At 45.9% G+C, this 14,444-nt stretch overlaps 1 protein-coding gene across 1 annotated transcript in view; it reads left to right on the top strand.

Moving 5' to 3' along the window:
* The window catches only part of Asap1 (ArfGAP with SH3 domain, ankyrin repeat and PH domain 1), a 302,667-nt gene that overhangs the window by 26,804 nt on the left and 261,419 nt on the right, over window positions 1-14,444 (top strand). Inside the window, 1 exon segment of the mRNA XM_051159597.1 lies at window positions 12,193-12,278. Coding sequence (XP_051015554.1) covers window positions 12,220-12,278 — 59 coding nt within the window. The 5' untranslated portion in view covers window positions 12,193-12,219.

A 14,444-nucleotide genomic window follows, 5' to 3' on the forward strand; every position in this document is an offset into this window, starting at 1 on the left:
TTTAAAGGGAAGAAAGGACTTAGACATATATCTAAGTTCTAGTTTTATTTCTGTTGCTGTGACAAAAAACAAAACAACAACAACAACAACAACAACAAAAACCAAAAACAAAACAACATTTGGGCCAGAGTCAACTTAGGGGAGTAAAGGGCTTATTGCATCTTGCAATTTTAGATCTTCATTGAGAGAAGTCGAAGCAGGGACTTGAAGGGAGGCAGGACTGCTTGGCTCTTCAGCCCAGCATCACCTCTGACCAAGCATCTCACTTTACAGCTAAGGAAGGTAACAGGGACCATGGAGCCAGCCTTGTCCTCAGTTACCTTTCTAATACAGTTTAGGACAACTTGTCAAGGGAATAGTTCTGCCCACAGTGGGCTGGGCCCTCCTACATCAATTAACAAGCATGATAGTCCCTCACAGACATGCTCACAAACCAGTCTGATGTGGGCAGTTCCTCAATGAAGACTCTTCTCTTGGATGACTCTGGGCTGTGTCAGGTTGTCAGTTAATCAGGACACTAGGCTTCGTTTGTTAGTCATAATAATTCGAGCAAGACGTGCATCCTGTATCAGCCCATTCCTTTCCTGGTGAGACGCAGCAACAACGCCTGCTCTTGGGTGGTTATGAAACTGAAGAAGTTAGTTTTTATGGTGTGTGATATGCATACTTGCCGCACTATACATGCTGGCTTTGTTATTTTAAACACTATTATTTAGGCTGTGAGTGTTATTGTTGCCTCCTTAAGATGGAACAAAATTAGTGCTTCTTTCTCACTGGCCTGGGCTTGGTGAGGACTCAAGATTGAAGGTGACTGAGTAGCTGGCACCTAGGCCTGAGTGCTGTTAGGGAGCCCTCAGCCACAAGCCTTCCAGGAGAACTAAAGCCTCCCACATAAGCTCTTCCCGCCCTGTTTTTTTCTGTCCTTGGACTGAGTGGAGGCCTGGACCATGAGCTGTTATTCCTGGAAGGCGACTTGCAGGCCTTGGAAGTAGCGTCTTCTCTGATTGTCACTGGGGCAAGGGTCACAGGACACCAGCGGGCAGGCACATAAAATGTGTCCAAGCTGCTGACTGTGATGGCAAGAAGTCAGGACTTCTGGCTGTAGGAGTCACTTCTAGTTTGGAGTTTGTTGTAGAACATATAAAAATATATAGCACTGTTTATTGTTCAATACCTATCATTATTATGGTGGTATTATCTAACCCGCCATCATAATTAGTAAAGACACAGACACCTGTTCTATTTTAGAATAGCCTCATTTGACCTGAGGCTAGGCAGATATTAACCCTGTAAACTGTCCTTACCATTTTCCAGCCCCCATCCCAGGCCGTCTGCTTTAATCATTCTTGTCTGGGCTACTTCCTTCCATCCATCCACGCTGATCCAGCTACACTCTAACCCATCATGACCTCTTCTTCCTTCCTCCTCCTCCTCCTCCTGTACCTCTCTGCCCTCTCTCCCTGCCTCATGGTCCCCCTGACCCCAGGCCTGTGAATCTCAAACTTCACCTACCTCTCTTCTGCCAAATCCCACACTTCGGCATTTTTTAAATTAACCAATCAACTTTAAATAGGTAGAGCAAGTTTTAGACAACAAGGGCAGGCGTGTGGGAGAACCCGCTCATCTGCAGCAACTAGAGTTTGGGGGCCAGTACTTAGCATTAGAATACATAGCAGCAAGGGCCGGGCGTGGTGGCGCACGCCTTTAATCCCAGCACTCGGGAGGCAGAGGCGGGCGGATCGCTGTGAGTTCGAGGCCAGCCTGGTCTACAAAGTGAGTCCAGGATGGCCAAGGCTACACAGAGAAACCCTGTCTCGAAAAACCAAAAAAAAAAAAAAAAAAAAAAAAAAAAAAAGAATACATAGCAGCAGACCAACCCTCAACAGGAGTTGTCACCATAGTGACAGCTATTTGTTCTATCACCAATTGGCTATGGGTCTTTTGTTTTGCTCCCTTAGTGTCAGCATCTCTAAGCCTAGCTTGGTAGGACCCTCTGCATTGAATATTACAGTGCTGAGAGCTCCAAGTATAGTAACTCCATTGCATTCAGAGGGTCATACAGTAGCTCAGAGCTTTGAGTGTTGGACCCTTCAGCTCACAGTGTCACAGCTCCTTGGTAGATGGAGGCACTAATATTTGGTGGCTTTCTGGGATTCTTCTGCATTCTCACCCCTGCTTCCCCCTGCACCCCCACTAGAATTATTCAGCTGCTGCTACTGGGTATGCTTGGGGCTGGCAACCGTGAGAGTTGTCTGTTTATTCCTGTTATCAGCTTGCTTTTCATGTGGTGAAGACCACAAGTGGGCAATTAAACCCTAGATGAAGCTTTAATAGATTCTGGACTGCAACATAAGTGGGAAAAGTAGGCAGAAGGACATTCTATTGGACAGACCTCAGCGTTGCTGCCTCTGTAGACAGTTGTGCGTAAGCCCTAGATGTCCCTATCTCACTAGATTAAAGATTGCTATGAGGATGTTGGATGCTGCAGTGGAGCCACAGAGAGTCATTTGAAGCTGTCACGACAAAGCCAAGTACCCTAGAGTCATTGCAGGGTGTCTGGCTGTGCTGTGACAGGCAAAGTTTCTCAGAGCAAAGCCAGGTTGGAATAGCCTCCATGACAGTTGTGATAGTTCCTGCGACTGCAACAGAGTCTCTCTGGAGCATCTGGGATGGAGTCAGGGTCTTATCTGAGCATCAGCCACTGTGTCAGTGACCCTGATGCAATCCTCAGCTGCCACGAGGAAAACTCCAGGAACTATCAAGGGAGTGTCTGTTTGGATAGCGTTAGTAGTTCCTGTGAAAACAGTAGGGCCGAAGTTCTGTCGCCCCTGCCCGCGACAGGCCTTCAGGAGTGTCATCAATGTCATTCACAGCCTGGCAGGTCTTGGGAAGAGTGAGGATTAGCACTAGTGGTCTTGATCTAGTCGATGCCCACTCTCAGCCTGGGGCAGTCACGCCGTTGTGCCCTATGCAGCTGACACAGTAGCCAGGCGTAAGGGAAGACCGACAGCTATCAAGCAAGCAAGGAGCTGTTTGCAACTCACAGCCTCCATTATCTGAACAAATAAACCTTGAAGACTGCCCACGTAAAATATTCGGCATGAAATTAACAGTCTTCTTTAGCAGACCTTAGCCAACCATGTCCAAGCCTCAGCCAAGCACCCTTAGGGAAGGATGGGGCCTCCCTCTCCTCAGCCACACACCTGCCCTGCCCTGGCAGTTCTCATGCCTTATGATTGTTTCCCTCCTAGCAACACTGCATCATAAGAAACATCACAGCTCTCTAGGCAGGATCTGCCTGCAGCCGAAAGCTGCGGAAATGTGTGACCATAAACGTGAGAGATGAAGGCATGAGGAAGAGAGACAAAGAAGATAGTCTGCTGTGCCTCATTCTCCTGGGGAGGGGGGAGGGGGTCTCTCTGTGTTGGAAGAGCTGTGGGCTGGTGACCTCATGCCCATTCATCCTGGCCTGAGGACTGTATCTTGGAGCTGCTCCCTGGCTACTTCTAAACTTGTATCTTGGTGGTGGGTAGGAGAGAGAGAGAGAGAGAGAGAGAGAGAGAGAGAGAGAGAGAGAGAGAGAGAGAGAGAGAGAAGAGGGGAGAGGGGAGAGGGAGAGATATGGATGAGGTGTTGGTAGCAGCAGCAGGCGCTGACCTTTAATGAGGCTGGCAGGTCTCCTGACTGCCATCTGGAAGCTGGTAAGCCAGCAAAGTCAGTGACGTGATTCAGCTGGAAGCTCAAGGACCAGGAGACCAAAGGTATTGGTCCTAACCTGAAGCAGGGGGCCCCAGAACAAGAAATACCAGTATCCAAGGACAGAGGAGAATGGATTTCAGCTCACGTGGGAAGCAAATTCACTCCTGCTCTTTTCTTCATTCTGTCCATTGGACGGACTGGATGAGGCCCACTCACCCCAGAATCATTCTCAGCAGACACACCCACATACAACGTTTTTTCCAGCTGCCTGGACAGCTCTTAGCCAAGTCCAGCTGACACATGAGATTGACCATTACACTGCTCATTAAGGGGTCGCCATTATTATTGATGCCACAGAGTTCAGAAATGGGGAAACTATTGCACTAGGAAATTCTGGGAATGCTTCCTAGAAGGGGTGGAGCTTCATCCTGAAGAAACAAGTCGAGCTGCTAAGAGATGGAAAGAAATAATAGCACAACAATATATTTGGCTTATTTTCTTTAGGCTCCTGGTTTTGTCTAAGGACAGCTCCCACTGAACCGGAAAAAAAATCACATTGGTAAAGAGGAAAAGTGTTTGACATGAATTTTTTACAAGAGGAAGCAATTGTCTGAGCTGCAGCCAGCTGCAGATGACTCCAGAGTTCATAACATCCTTTCTGAAAGGATGTGAATCCAGCGTCTGTGAGGCTCCTGTGGACTAAAGCTCAGCTCCTCTGTGAGGACTGGCACTGGAGAGTGTGCTGATCACTTCGGTTGTATCTAGGACAAAGTATTTGGGATAAGCAACTTACGGAGGCAGGCTTTGTTTTGGTTCAGGGTTTCAGAGGGCTCAGTTTCTGGTTGCTTGGTCCCACACACTGACGCAGAGTATTGTGGCGGAGAAGTTTCTGTACCTCATGACAGACAGGAAACAGAGGACGAAGGGGATCCTGGGATTGAGTATGAACTTTAAAACCCATAGCAACCTGTTCTCTCCAGTTAAATCCCATCTTCTGAAGTTTCTACCACCTTCCCAAACATGGCTGACAGCCTGGGTTCAAGTGTTTAACGTGTGTGTGTGTGTGTGTGTGTGTGTGTGTGCGCGCACGCGCGCGCGCATGCGTGTTGCTGGAGGACGCATTTCTCATTTCAACCACAACAGAAAAGTTTATATACCATGTGGATCGTGCCCCTTACTCGTACATGGCATCGGGGTGGCTGTCCTGACTGGCATACTGTAGGTTGCTGGACAGACTGTCAGTGGAAAAACATACATGTGGGTGTTAACAAGCGATGCGTCATGCGATGAATTCCACTTTACTTCAGCAGGTAGGTGCTTCAGACATTTTATCACTAGGGGAGCAAGAATGGCAGGCTATTGAGGGGAGCATGTTGCTCACTCACACCACACATTTTATTGAGCACCTATTTTAGACACTCATTGTTTCCCTGATTGTGCTTTTGGTTTCTCCCAATGTGTGTTTACTAGATGCTTTCTATGTCTCCGAGACCAGCTTCCAGGGAGGGATGGAAATTTGCTAAGTGAGTGCCTCAGCTCTCCTTCCCTCAGAAGCAGGGTCTGAGAAGTACTATCTAGTCTTCAGAAGGTGTCCTGGAGTGAGTCCCAGGGTCTTATGGGATAGCCTGCTTTCACTTCTGAGTCAGGGCATTGGTTTCAGGCGCTACCAACACTGCTAGTTCTAAACACTGAGGAGTTCCCAGGGAGCCAGAATTTCACTCGGTGTTTCAGCAACATCATCTTGTTGCTTGTGATTTCAATCCTGATTTTTCACGCTGAAAGACATGAAATGTATATGGGTTAAATAACTCATCAGAGTCCCACTGTGGTTTCTGACTCAGGTGCAGGTCCTCCAATCGTAAGTCATATTGTGAGAAAGCAAGATCTAGCCAGACAGTGTCGCCACTGTAGTGTCCAGTGTTCGCTTGCTTGCCTCTTTATTTATTTAAGTTAATTTTCTTTTATTTTTGTTGGAAATTTTATATTGCATTTAATGTGTTTGGATCAAAGCCCAAATTCCTGCCCTTCTAATTTCTCTTCTGTTCCTCAACTACCTTTCCCTCCCAACTTCATGTCTTTATGTGTCCCCCCCTCTCTTATACACACACACACACACACACACACACACACACACACGCACGCACACATGCACACACAGTGCTGCCTGTGTGTGTACTGCTGTAGGACCATCTCCTGGAGCATGGGTAGTCTTTCAGGAGTCACATCTCTGAACAAAACTTCCTCTTCCTCTCCCAGTAGCCATCGGTTGTCAATAGCTCCTCAGCTAGCAATGGGACTTCCTGAATGCCCTTCTTTGCTCACGCTGGGCTTTTGATTGGCTTGGTCTTGCTCGGGTCTTGTGCATGCTGTTACAGCCAGTGCCGTGTGCAGAAAAGCCAGTTTCACTTTAGACACCCACTACTCACTACCTCTGGCTCTTACAGTCTTACCCCCCCCCTCCACTTCCATGGTGATCCCTGCTCCTTAGGGGTAGGGAATGTGAGTAGAAATCTCGTGTAGAGCTGAGCACGCCATGATCTCTTATTCTCTGCTTGTTGACTGTTGTGAATCTCTGGTAATCACCCTATACTTCAAAAAAGAATCCTCTCTGGCAAGGTTTGAGAGATGCACTAATATATGTGCTTAAAGATGAGAACTTTGGGGGGTCAGAGGTAGTTTAATAGTGAGCCCATTTAGTACAACAATAGTCCTGGGTTCTCCCCTAGGGCCTGTGATTTAGCCAGAAACTGGATTTTGACTATTCTGCAGTACCTGGCATGGGTTCTGAACATCTTGAGGAGCAAGCTTTAAATCCAGTCTGAAAGTGGTGTGTTGCTCTCATAATATTTGTGCCACTATTGCACCAATGGGCACATCTTGCCATTATTTTAGCTCATACGGTTCGCAGCTAGGTAAGATTGGTGAATACTCTCTACTTCTTAGTGTGAATAGAGCCTAGCTGACAGGATGACGTTTCCATGTTAGTACCAGCTTGATTTTTTTTCTCCATGTCCTGTGACTCAAGTGTGTGGCTTATGCGTTGCTGGGGGACCGAGTCCAAGGTTTCATGCACAGTAGGCAAACATCCTACCAACTGAGCTGTATCTCCTATTTATTTTCCAAAGACAAACAAATAAATCTTGGGGTTTTTTTTGTTTTTGTTTTTTAGGTTCAATTTCCTTGAATTCTTTGCTCTATCCTCAACAAGCAAAAATAGTCCTAGGCATATGAAAGATAAGGCATGGCAAGATGTTGAGGGCCGGGGATGGAGTTTAGTGGTAGAGCACTTGCCTAGGCATGAAGTCCTGGCTCAGTCCCTAGCACTGCCCATCAAGAATTACAAAAACAGAGTTGAGTACATATAGAAAAGCAAATACATTTATCAAGGTTGCACAGTTGTGAAATACTGACCAGTTTTGTTTTGAGGATTTGATTAATGGAACCCAGGGTGGTGGGGCACCCCTAATCCTACCACTCAGAAGACTGAGGCAGAAGGATCTCATGGTCATTGTGGCCTATTTACTAAGACTGTTTCAACTAACTAACTAACTAACTAACTAACTAACTAACCAACTAACGAAACAAAAATAGAGAGGTTATTTAAATTTTTCTAGGGATGTAGTGCTGTTTGATCCACAGTACTATAATTACCATGTGCTATAATAATTATATATTAATATGTTATACATAATTAATATATGTTAAGTATACCTTCCAACACTTTATATAAAGTAGTGTTGTGGGGCATGCTTAAAGTAAATTATATACTTGTACAAAATATTCTTATAAAAGTCACTACAATGTACAATGACCATATGTCAATAAAAAATACTAACAACCCAATTTAGGGGCTTAAGAGATGGCTGAGTGATTAAGAATACTTAGTGCTCTTATAAAGGACCCAGGTTTGGTTCCTGCCACCTATGTCAGGCAGCTCATAACTGCTTGTAACTCCAGATCCTGGGATTTAAAAAAATATATATTTTATAAATTTATCCATATTACATCTAAATTGTTATCCCATTCCTTGTATCCTCCCATTCCTCCCTCCCTCCCATTTTCCCCTTACTCCCCTACCCTATGAATGTGACTGAGGGGGTCCTCCTACCCCTGTATATGCTCATAGGGTATCAAATCTCTTCTTGGTAGCCTGCTATCCTTCCTCTGAGTGCCACCAGGCCTCCCCATCCAGGGGACGTGGCCAAATATGGGGCACCAGAGTTCATGTGAAAGTCACACCCCACTCTCCACTCAACTGTGGAGAATGTCCTATCCATTGGCTAGATCTGGGTAGGACAGAAAGGAGAACATCCTATTGGGTTTCTAGGTGAGAGAAGCATGGGAGTATGGGGGAATAGAAGGATCCAGAGGGTCCTAGAAAGCTACAAGAATAACATTATGATGGGCAGATCTGGACCCAGGGGTCCTGCTCAAACTATGGCACCAGCCAGATCCTGGGATTTGATTCACTCTTCTAGCCTTTAGGGGCACCAGCATGCATGTGACACGTGCACACACACACACACACACACACACACACACACACACACACACACACACACACTTTTAAAAATCTTTAAACACCCACCAATTTGTTAAATAGTGTGAAATGGATTTTTTTAAACTTCAGGTGGTTTTCAGCCTCTAAGAAAATCATTTTAATTGCAATGTATTATTTATCTCACCTTTACAAAAACTAGTTCTAGAGAGAAAAAAATGGCCTTAAAATTCAGACAGTATTTATCTTCAAGTGTTGGGATAGTAAATGTTTTTTGTTTTATACCTTGGTACTTTTCTTGATCCCTCTGGAAAGAAATATTCTCTGAAACAAAATCAATCTGAGAGGATAAAGTGGGCTTAATGTATGTGTTTAGCTTAGAGCACTGTGGGAGCCATGTGTGGATGCTAACCTCATTTTCGGAGGTCATCGTCAAGGCAGCCGAGTGTCACACCCGACACGGCTCTTTCACACTCGTCTCTCTGGAGATGTGTAGTGTGTACTGATATGGACTAGGCTGGACTTTTGGCTTTGTTTCACAAACAAGGACCTAAGAGCCTGAGATGCTAACCTATAAACGTGGGGTTCTGAAAACCGATCAAGGGACAAGGCTGAGGGAGGTGAGTGGATGAAGACTTATGGGATTTAAGTGGAGGACCTTTTTTTATGCAGAGGAAGTATGGCTGCAGTTTGTTTATTTAATGTACTTACTTTATTGTCATTTTTTGAGACAGTCTCATGTCTCCCAGGCTATCCTCAAATTGCTTAGGAGGCTAGAAGGACCTTGAACTTTCTGATCCTCCTGCCTTCACCTCCAGAGTTCTGGGATTATAGGTGTGCATGACCATGCCTCCTTTACGTGGTACCAAGGGTCAAACCCAGTGTTTTGTATGTTAGGCCAGCATCCTACTAACCAAACTACATTCCCACTCTAGGATTTTGAGCTTGAATCCAGAATCTGATTTTCCTATGCACCGCCTCAGGCACATTATTGTGTGTGTGTGTGTGTGTGTGTGTGTGTCTGTGTGTGTGTGTGTCTAAGTCTTGATTTTCTCTTCTATAAAGATGGCTCATTATCTGAGTTGCAGGACTTTTGTGAGGGCCCAGTTGGCACCAGGTAGGTGGAAATTGTGGAAGAATAACTGTGTCAGTTGTCCTCCTAGCTGCACTGTCTGTGTAAATGGCTTTATTTCCCCCCCCTGACTTGTATTCATATTCATTGGTGTTCATAAATTAATGTTCTTATGTATCGAGTTAGTTTAAACAATTCTCGTGTGTTTTCCCTTATTTGTATGTGTGCATGTAACATGCCATTACATGCATGTGCAAGTCAGAGGATGGGTTTGAGAGAGTTTGTTCTCTTCCCATGTGGGTCCCCTGAGCTTAGATTGCAGGCTTGGAGGCAAGATGAGGCCGGAGAGACCGGCAACTGTCATTTTGGTGGTTTCCGTTCTTTTCATGAAGCAGGGCTTTTTAAACTTCGTCCATCCCCCAACCGTCTTTCATGCGAAAAATTTTAACACAAGCTCTGTTATGCAGGTTTATAAAGTGTGTATACAAACAAAACCATACATTTAATTTTTTAAAAAAGATTTATTTATTGTTATGTATACAGTGTTCTGCCTACATGTACACCTGTAGGCCAGAAGAGGGTATCAGATCACATTATAGATGGTTGTGAGCCACCATGTAGTTACTGGGAATTGAACTCAGGACCTCTGGAAGAGCAGGCGGTGCTCTTAACCACTGAACCATCTCTCCAGCCCCATGCATTTATTTTTAAATGACCATTTACTAAAGAGGAAATAAATTATTCACACTAATGAGATGGATGTACTTGTTTATTTTTTACACGGTTAAGTCTTAGCTGGATACTTGAGGCTGAAAGACATAGAGCGTCTTCAGTATTTTCCAGAGCTCATCCATACTGCAGTCTTACAATCAACTCAGAGAGTGACGCCTCTCATAGATGCACAGTGCAAAATAGAAGAAGCATATTTAAGGCCCTTTCAGAAATTGTTGGATATTCCTGATCCTAAGTCAAAATTCATATAAGCTGTTCTAGAAAACCCAAATCGGCAACTTGAGCAAGTTTAAAAAAAAAAAAAAAAAAAATCAAACACTCTGATGCAATACCATCCAAAGACAGACTAATTTGATGCCTACATGCTGAGAGACAACTGCAGGAAAATAGTGAAAGTCCTTGTTTTCTCTAATTAAATCATTATAATTCTGTGAGAGTGCTGTAACTCACAGCATACAGTAGCCTTGAGTGTGAGCAGAGGCACATCACCAGCCTTCATCAGTGTGAGGGCTTGCACAGTGCGGAGGGAGCGTGCTGTATGATTAGGGCTAAGGATGAAGAGAAGTCAGGCAAGGGGACAAGGGTGAGGCCTGCCCATAGCACTCTGGGCTCAGCGTGCACTTGATTTTTTAATTCACTTTTGGTAGTTGGGTGCTGAGAAACTTAACTGTCACGAGATTTTTCTGCACCCCCAGAAGGGCCAGCCCACATTTAAACAGCTTTTGTTCTAGAGCACCGAGCAGCCATTGAAAGGTGGTTTAGCTGGGGGAGTGGAGAGATGGGGAGATGACAGCATCAGATTCCTAAAAATTTTATCCTGCATATCAGCTTTATTACAAGATGGGATCCTGGGGCTGGAGAGACGGCTCCAGCAGTTGAGAGCACTTTCTGCTCTTGTGGAGGACCGAAGTTCGGTTCCCAGCATTCACGTCTGGCAGTTCACAACCTGCTCCAAGAGATCCGCTGTCTTCTTTTGGACTGGACTCTGCAAGCGCATGTGCTCCTGCACACACATCACATAGACATGCTCATATATACGCGATTAACCCCACCCTAACCCTCCAAATAAGAAAGATGTGAGTCTTACTTGGAAATGGGGTTTTAAAAGACAAGCATCATCTTTGACTGCTAGGAGACTGAACAGTGTGTGGAGTGTGGTGGTGTCCACAGTACTTGATGCTGCTATTTGGAGCTGGAGGGTAACCACATGGATTTCAGGCTCCTCTTCCCCTGCACTTGGTGTGTATAAAATGAGTGAAAAGGAGAGACTGGTTTCATCTTGGAAGACATTATTTAGTGCTGAGGTTAGGGCAGTTGCAGTGGCTCAGATGAGAATACTGGGGGCTTGGTCCAGGGTATCCGAGGAAGTAGGGAGACAGCTAAGTGAGTAGGCTTTCAAGATCTAAGGTAGACATGGCTTCGGGATGGATTGGATATAGGTTTGAGGATGATGGTGGGGTCTAGAGTTTCTGTCCTCGGATGGAGGTACCACTCTGGGTAACCAGCAAGCGGGGCCCCTGGCTCACGGGAGTTTACAACTCCACCTTTCTTTCCCCTCTACCTTACAGATATCGAAGCTGCTTCCTTGTGCAATGTCTCTCATTCCAGACTTCCTGCACTCAGTGCACTCGGCAATTAATTAAGCTTTGGTATGCATGCGTTAATTAAAATCCTCTCCCAGGTTCACAGGGGCTGTCCTGAAATATGTAGGTTCATTTCCATCTGTCTTCTTCCTGGGACGGGTTCCTCTGCTTTCTAGTAGATGCACAGCTGCGCACGCGCATATGTGTGTGTGTGTGTGTGTGTGTGTGTGTGTGTGTGTGTGTGTGTGCACGTGCCTGCGCTCACTCGTGTGTCTGTCTGTCCATCACACCTGCCGCACGCTGTTAGTTCATGTTTAAGGAGCCTGGGCCTAGAGAAGTTAATGACTTGTAAATTGCTCTCCAAGGCTGAGCCAGAAATAGAAGGCAAGAAAGTGCCTGAACAGTCTTGCACAGAGCTGCTCTGATGGAGGTGTCAGCCCCACTGTGGGGAGTGACACGTGCTAGCTGTCTACTCTCACATGCTCACTGGTCACTCTGGGGAGCCAGAGCACCCCTCATGAGGGCCCTGCCTCCATTGGTCGGGTGCAGGTTTTCTTGCCCACCCTCCCCAGCTGACTGTGTCACCTTTTCTCCCCGCCGCTATTCAGGTCGTTTTCGGATGTGACGGCTGAGACATGAGATCTTCAGCCTCCCGGCTCTCCAGTTTTTCCTCAAGGGATTCACTATGGAATCGGTGAGTGGTCCCTGGCCCACCCTGTCTGAGAAACATGCTGATGCCTTGAAGGGAGGGTTGGAAGCAGCATCCATGCCCACGACTCTCCATATTTGTGGCATGGTGGACCTCCAAAAATTTTCCTTCCTTTTTTTTGTTTTTCGTTTATCAATTTATGCATGTGTGTTTTGTGGCATACATGTGAAAGTCAGAGGACAAGTTTCAGGAGTTGTTGGGTTTTTTTTTTTTTTTTCCTTCCACCATGTAGGTTCTTGGAATCCAACTTAGATTCTCCGATTCAGTGGCAAACACCCTTACCCACTGAGCCATCTTGACTGTCTTTTCTTGTAGTCCCAGGCTCATATTGACCATACCATACAGCTGAGGATGACCTTGAACTTCTGATCTCTCCTACTCCCACCTCTTAAGTGCAAGGGTTACAGGTGTGCACTACCATGCCTGGCTTATGCAGAGCTGGGGATAGAGCCAGGGCTTTGTATGCGCTGGGCGAGCACTCTACCACCTGAGCTACATCATGACCCGTTCACACAGTTTTCCATTGCATTTGTTACCTGTATCAGGAGGTGGTCAGGAGCATCATGAGTCAGTTGACATTTTTCGGAGATGGTCGCATCCTGTCCACCTGTCTGTCCTGTTGGGTAGGAATAGCTGCATTGGTGAATAGCTGTTCCAGCTGGATTTTAAGTCATTTTCTCTGGCCCTGGGTTCCCCCACCAGCCCCCCCCCCATATATTCTGCATAATCTCATTGTGAAACTAGGCTTACCCCATTTGGCAGCCGTGAGTACTAAGCCCTAGAATTGGGGAAGATAAGGAGTGGCCAATTATACATCTGACTGCTCAGGAAGAGCCCCCAAAAACCTGTAAAATCATGAGGGTTGACTGGCATGGCTTGACTTGCTGTGGCTACTGTTGTCTGGAAGCTGGTGTAGTGTGATGAGTCTGAGCTCTTGCTGGAGGGAGTGGCTGATTCCTGGTCCAGGTTCAGATTTGTATGATCTCAGTTGAGCCATGGACCTTATCTTGTACTTAAGCTCTCTTATCTAGGAAAGGGGCATGATAAATATTTATGTTTCAGATTTTTTTTTTTTTTTTTGGCACAGGCTAGAAAAGTTACGCAATCAAGTGTTTGGATATGGTAGGTGTACAGAAATGTACTACTTATTTCATTTTCAGGCTGAAAACAAAACTTAAGGGCAGTTGGATAAGCAAAAGTATGTTCTGAATATGGGGCTAGGGAGATGGTTCAGTTAGTAACGTGCTTACTGTGCATGCACAGGGACCTGGGATCTCCAGCACACATGGGAAAGATGGGCAGGGCCAAAGCAGTGTGAGTGTGGAACACCAGTGCTTGGCGGGGGTGGGAGACAGGGTGGGGGAGCCGGAGGGGAGTATGAGGGTGAGGGTGGTGGTGGTGGTGGTGGTGATGGGTTTTTGAAGCTTTCTGGACAGCCAGTCTAGACAACTACAAGCTAGGTTCATTAAGAGACTGTGTCTTAAACATAATATGCAGATGTAATTGAGGAAGATATCTGGGCACAAAGCCGAGGCATCTGCAGGTGTAGCATCAATATGCTCGCACCCCCCCCCCCACACACACACGAGTGGGTGGGAGAAGTGAGAGGGGAATCAAAAGTGAGGCTTTAGCTGTGACCCAGACATGAGGTGACAAGAAACTGTTTCCAAGGAAACAAGGCTCTAGGTGCCTGCTTTCATAGTTTGTCTATTACAAGGCTTCTCAAATCCTGCTATGTTTTGTTTTTTGAAGTCAAGAGTACCATACAAAGCGGCATTCGTTTTGTAGGTATCTTTTTAAGGCATATGAATTGTGCTGTCATTGTAAGAAGGCTTGCATTATTGGAATTATGTTTTGCCCCATACGACATAAAACCCAAGAGACCCTTGACTTTAAAAATAAAAGAAGGAGGGCTGGGAATTACTCAGCGGGTAAAACACTTGTGGGGCAAGTATCAGGATTGGAATTCGGATCCTAGAACCCAGGTGACTGTTAGGTGGGCTGGTGAGTCCAGCCCTGGAAGATGAAAACAGGATCCTTGGAATAAGTTGACGACCCAGACTAGGCACTTGATGGGTCAGTTCAGTTGAGTTACTTAATGGATGAGACTTGAGAAAGGATTCCTGGCATTCCCCGCCCCCCCCACACACA

The sequence above is a fragment of the Acomys russatus genome, chromosome 17, assembly GCF_903995435.1.
Source record: "Acomys russatus chromosome 17, mAcoRus1.1, whole genome shotgun sequence".
Classification (NCBI taxonomy): Eukaryota; Metazoa; Chordata; class Mammalia; order Rodentia; family Muridae; genus Acomys; species Acomys russatus.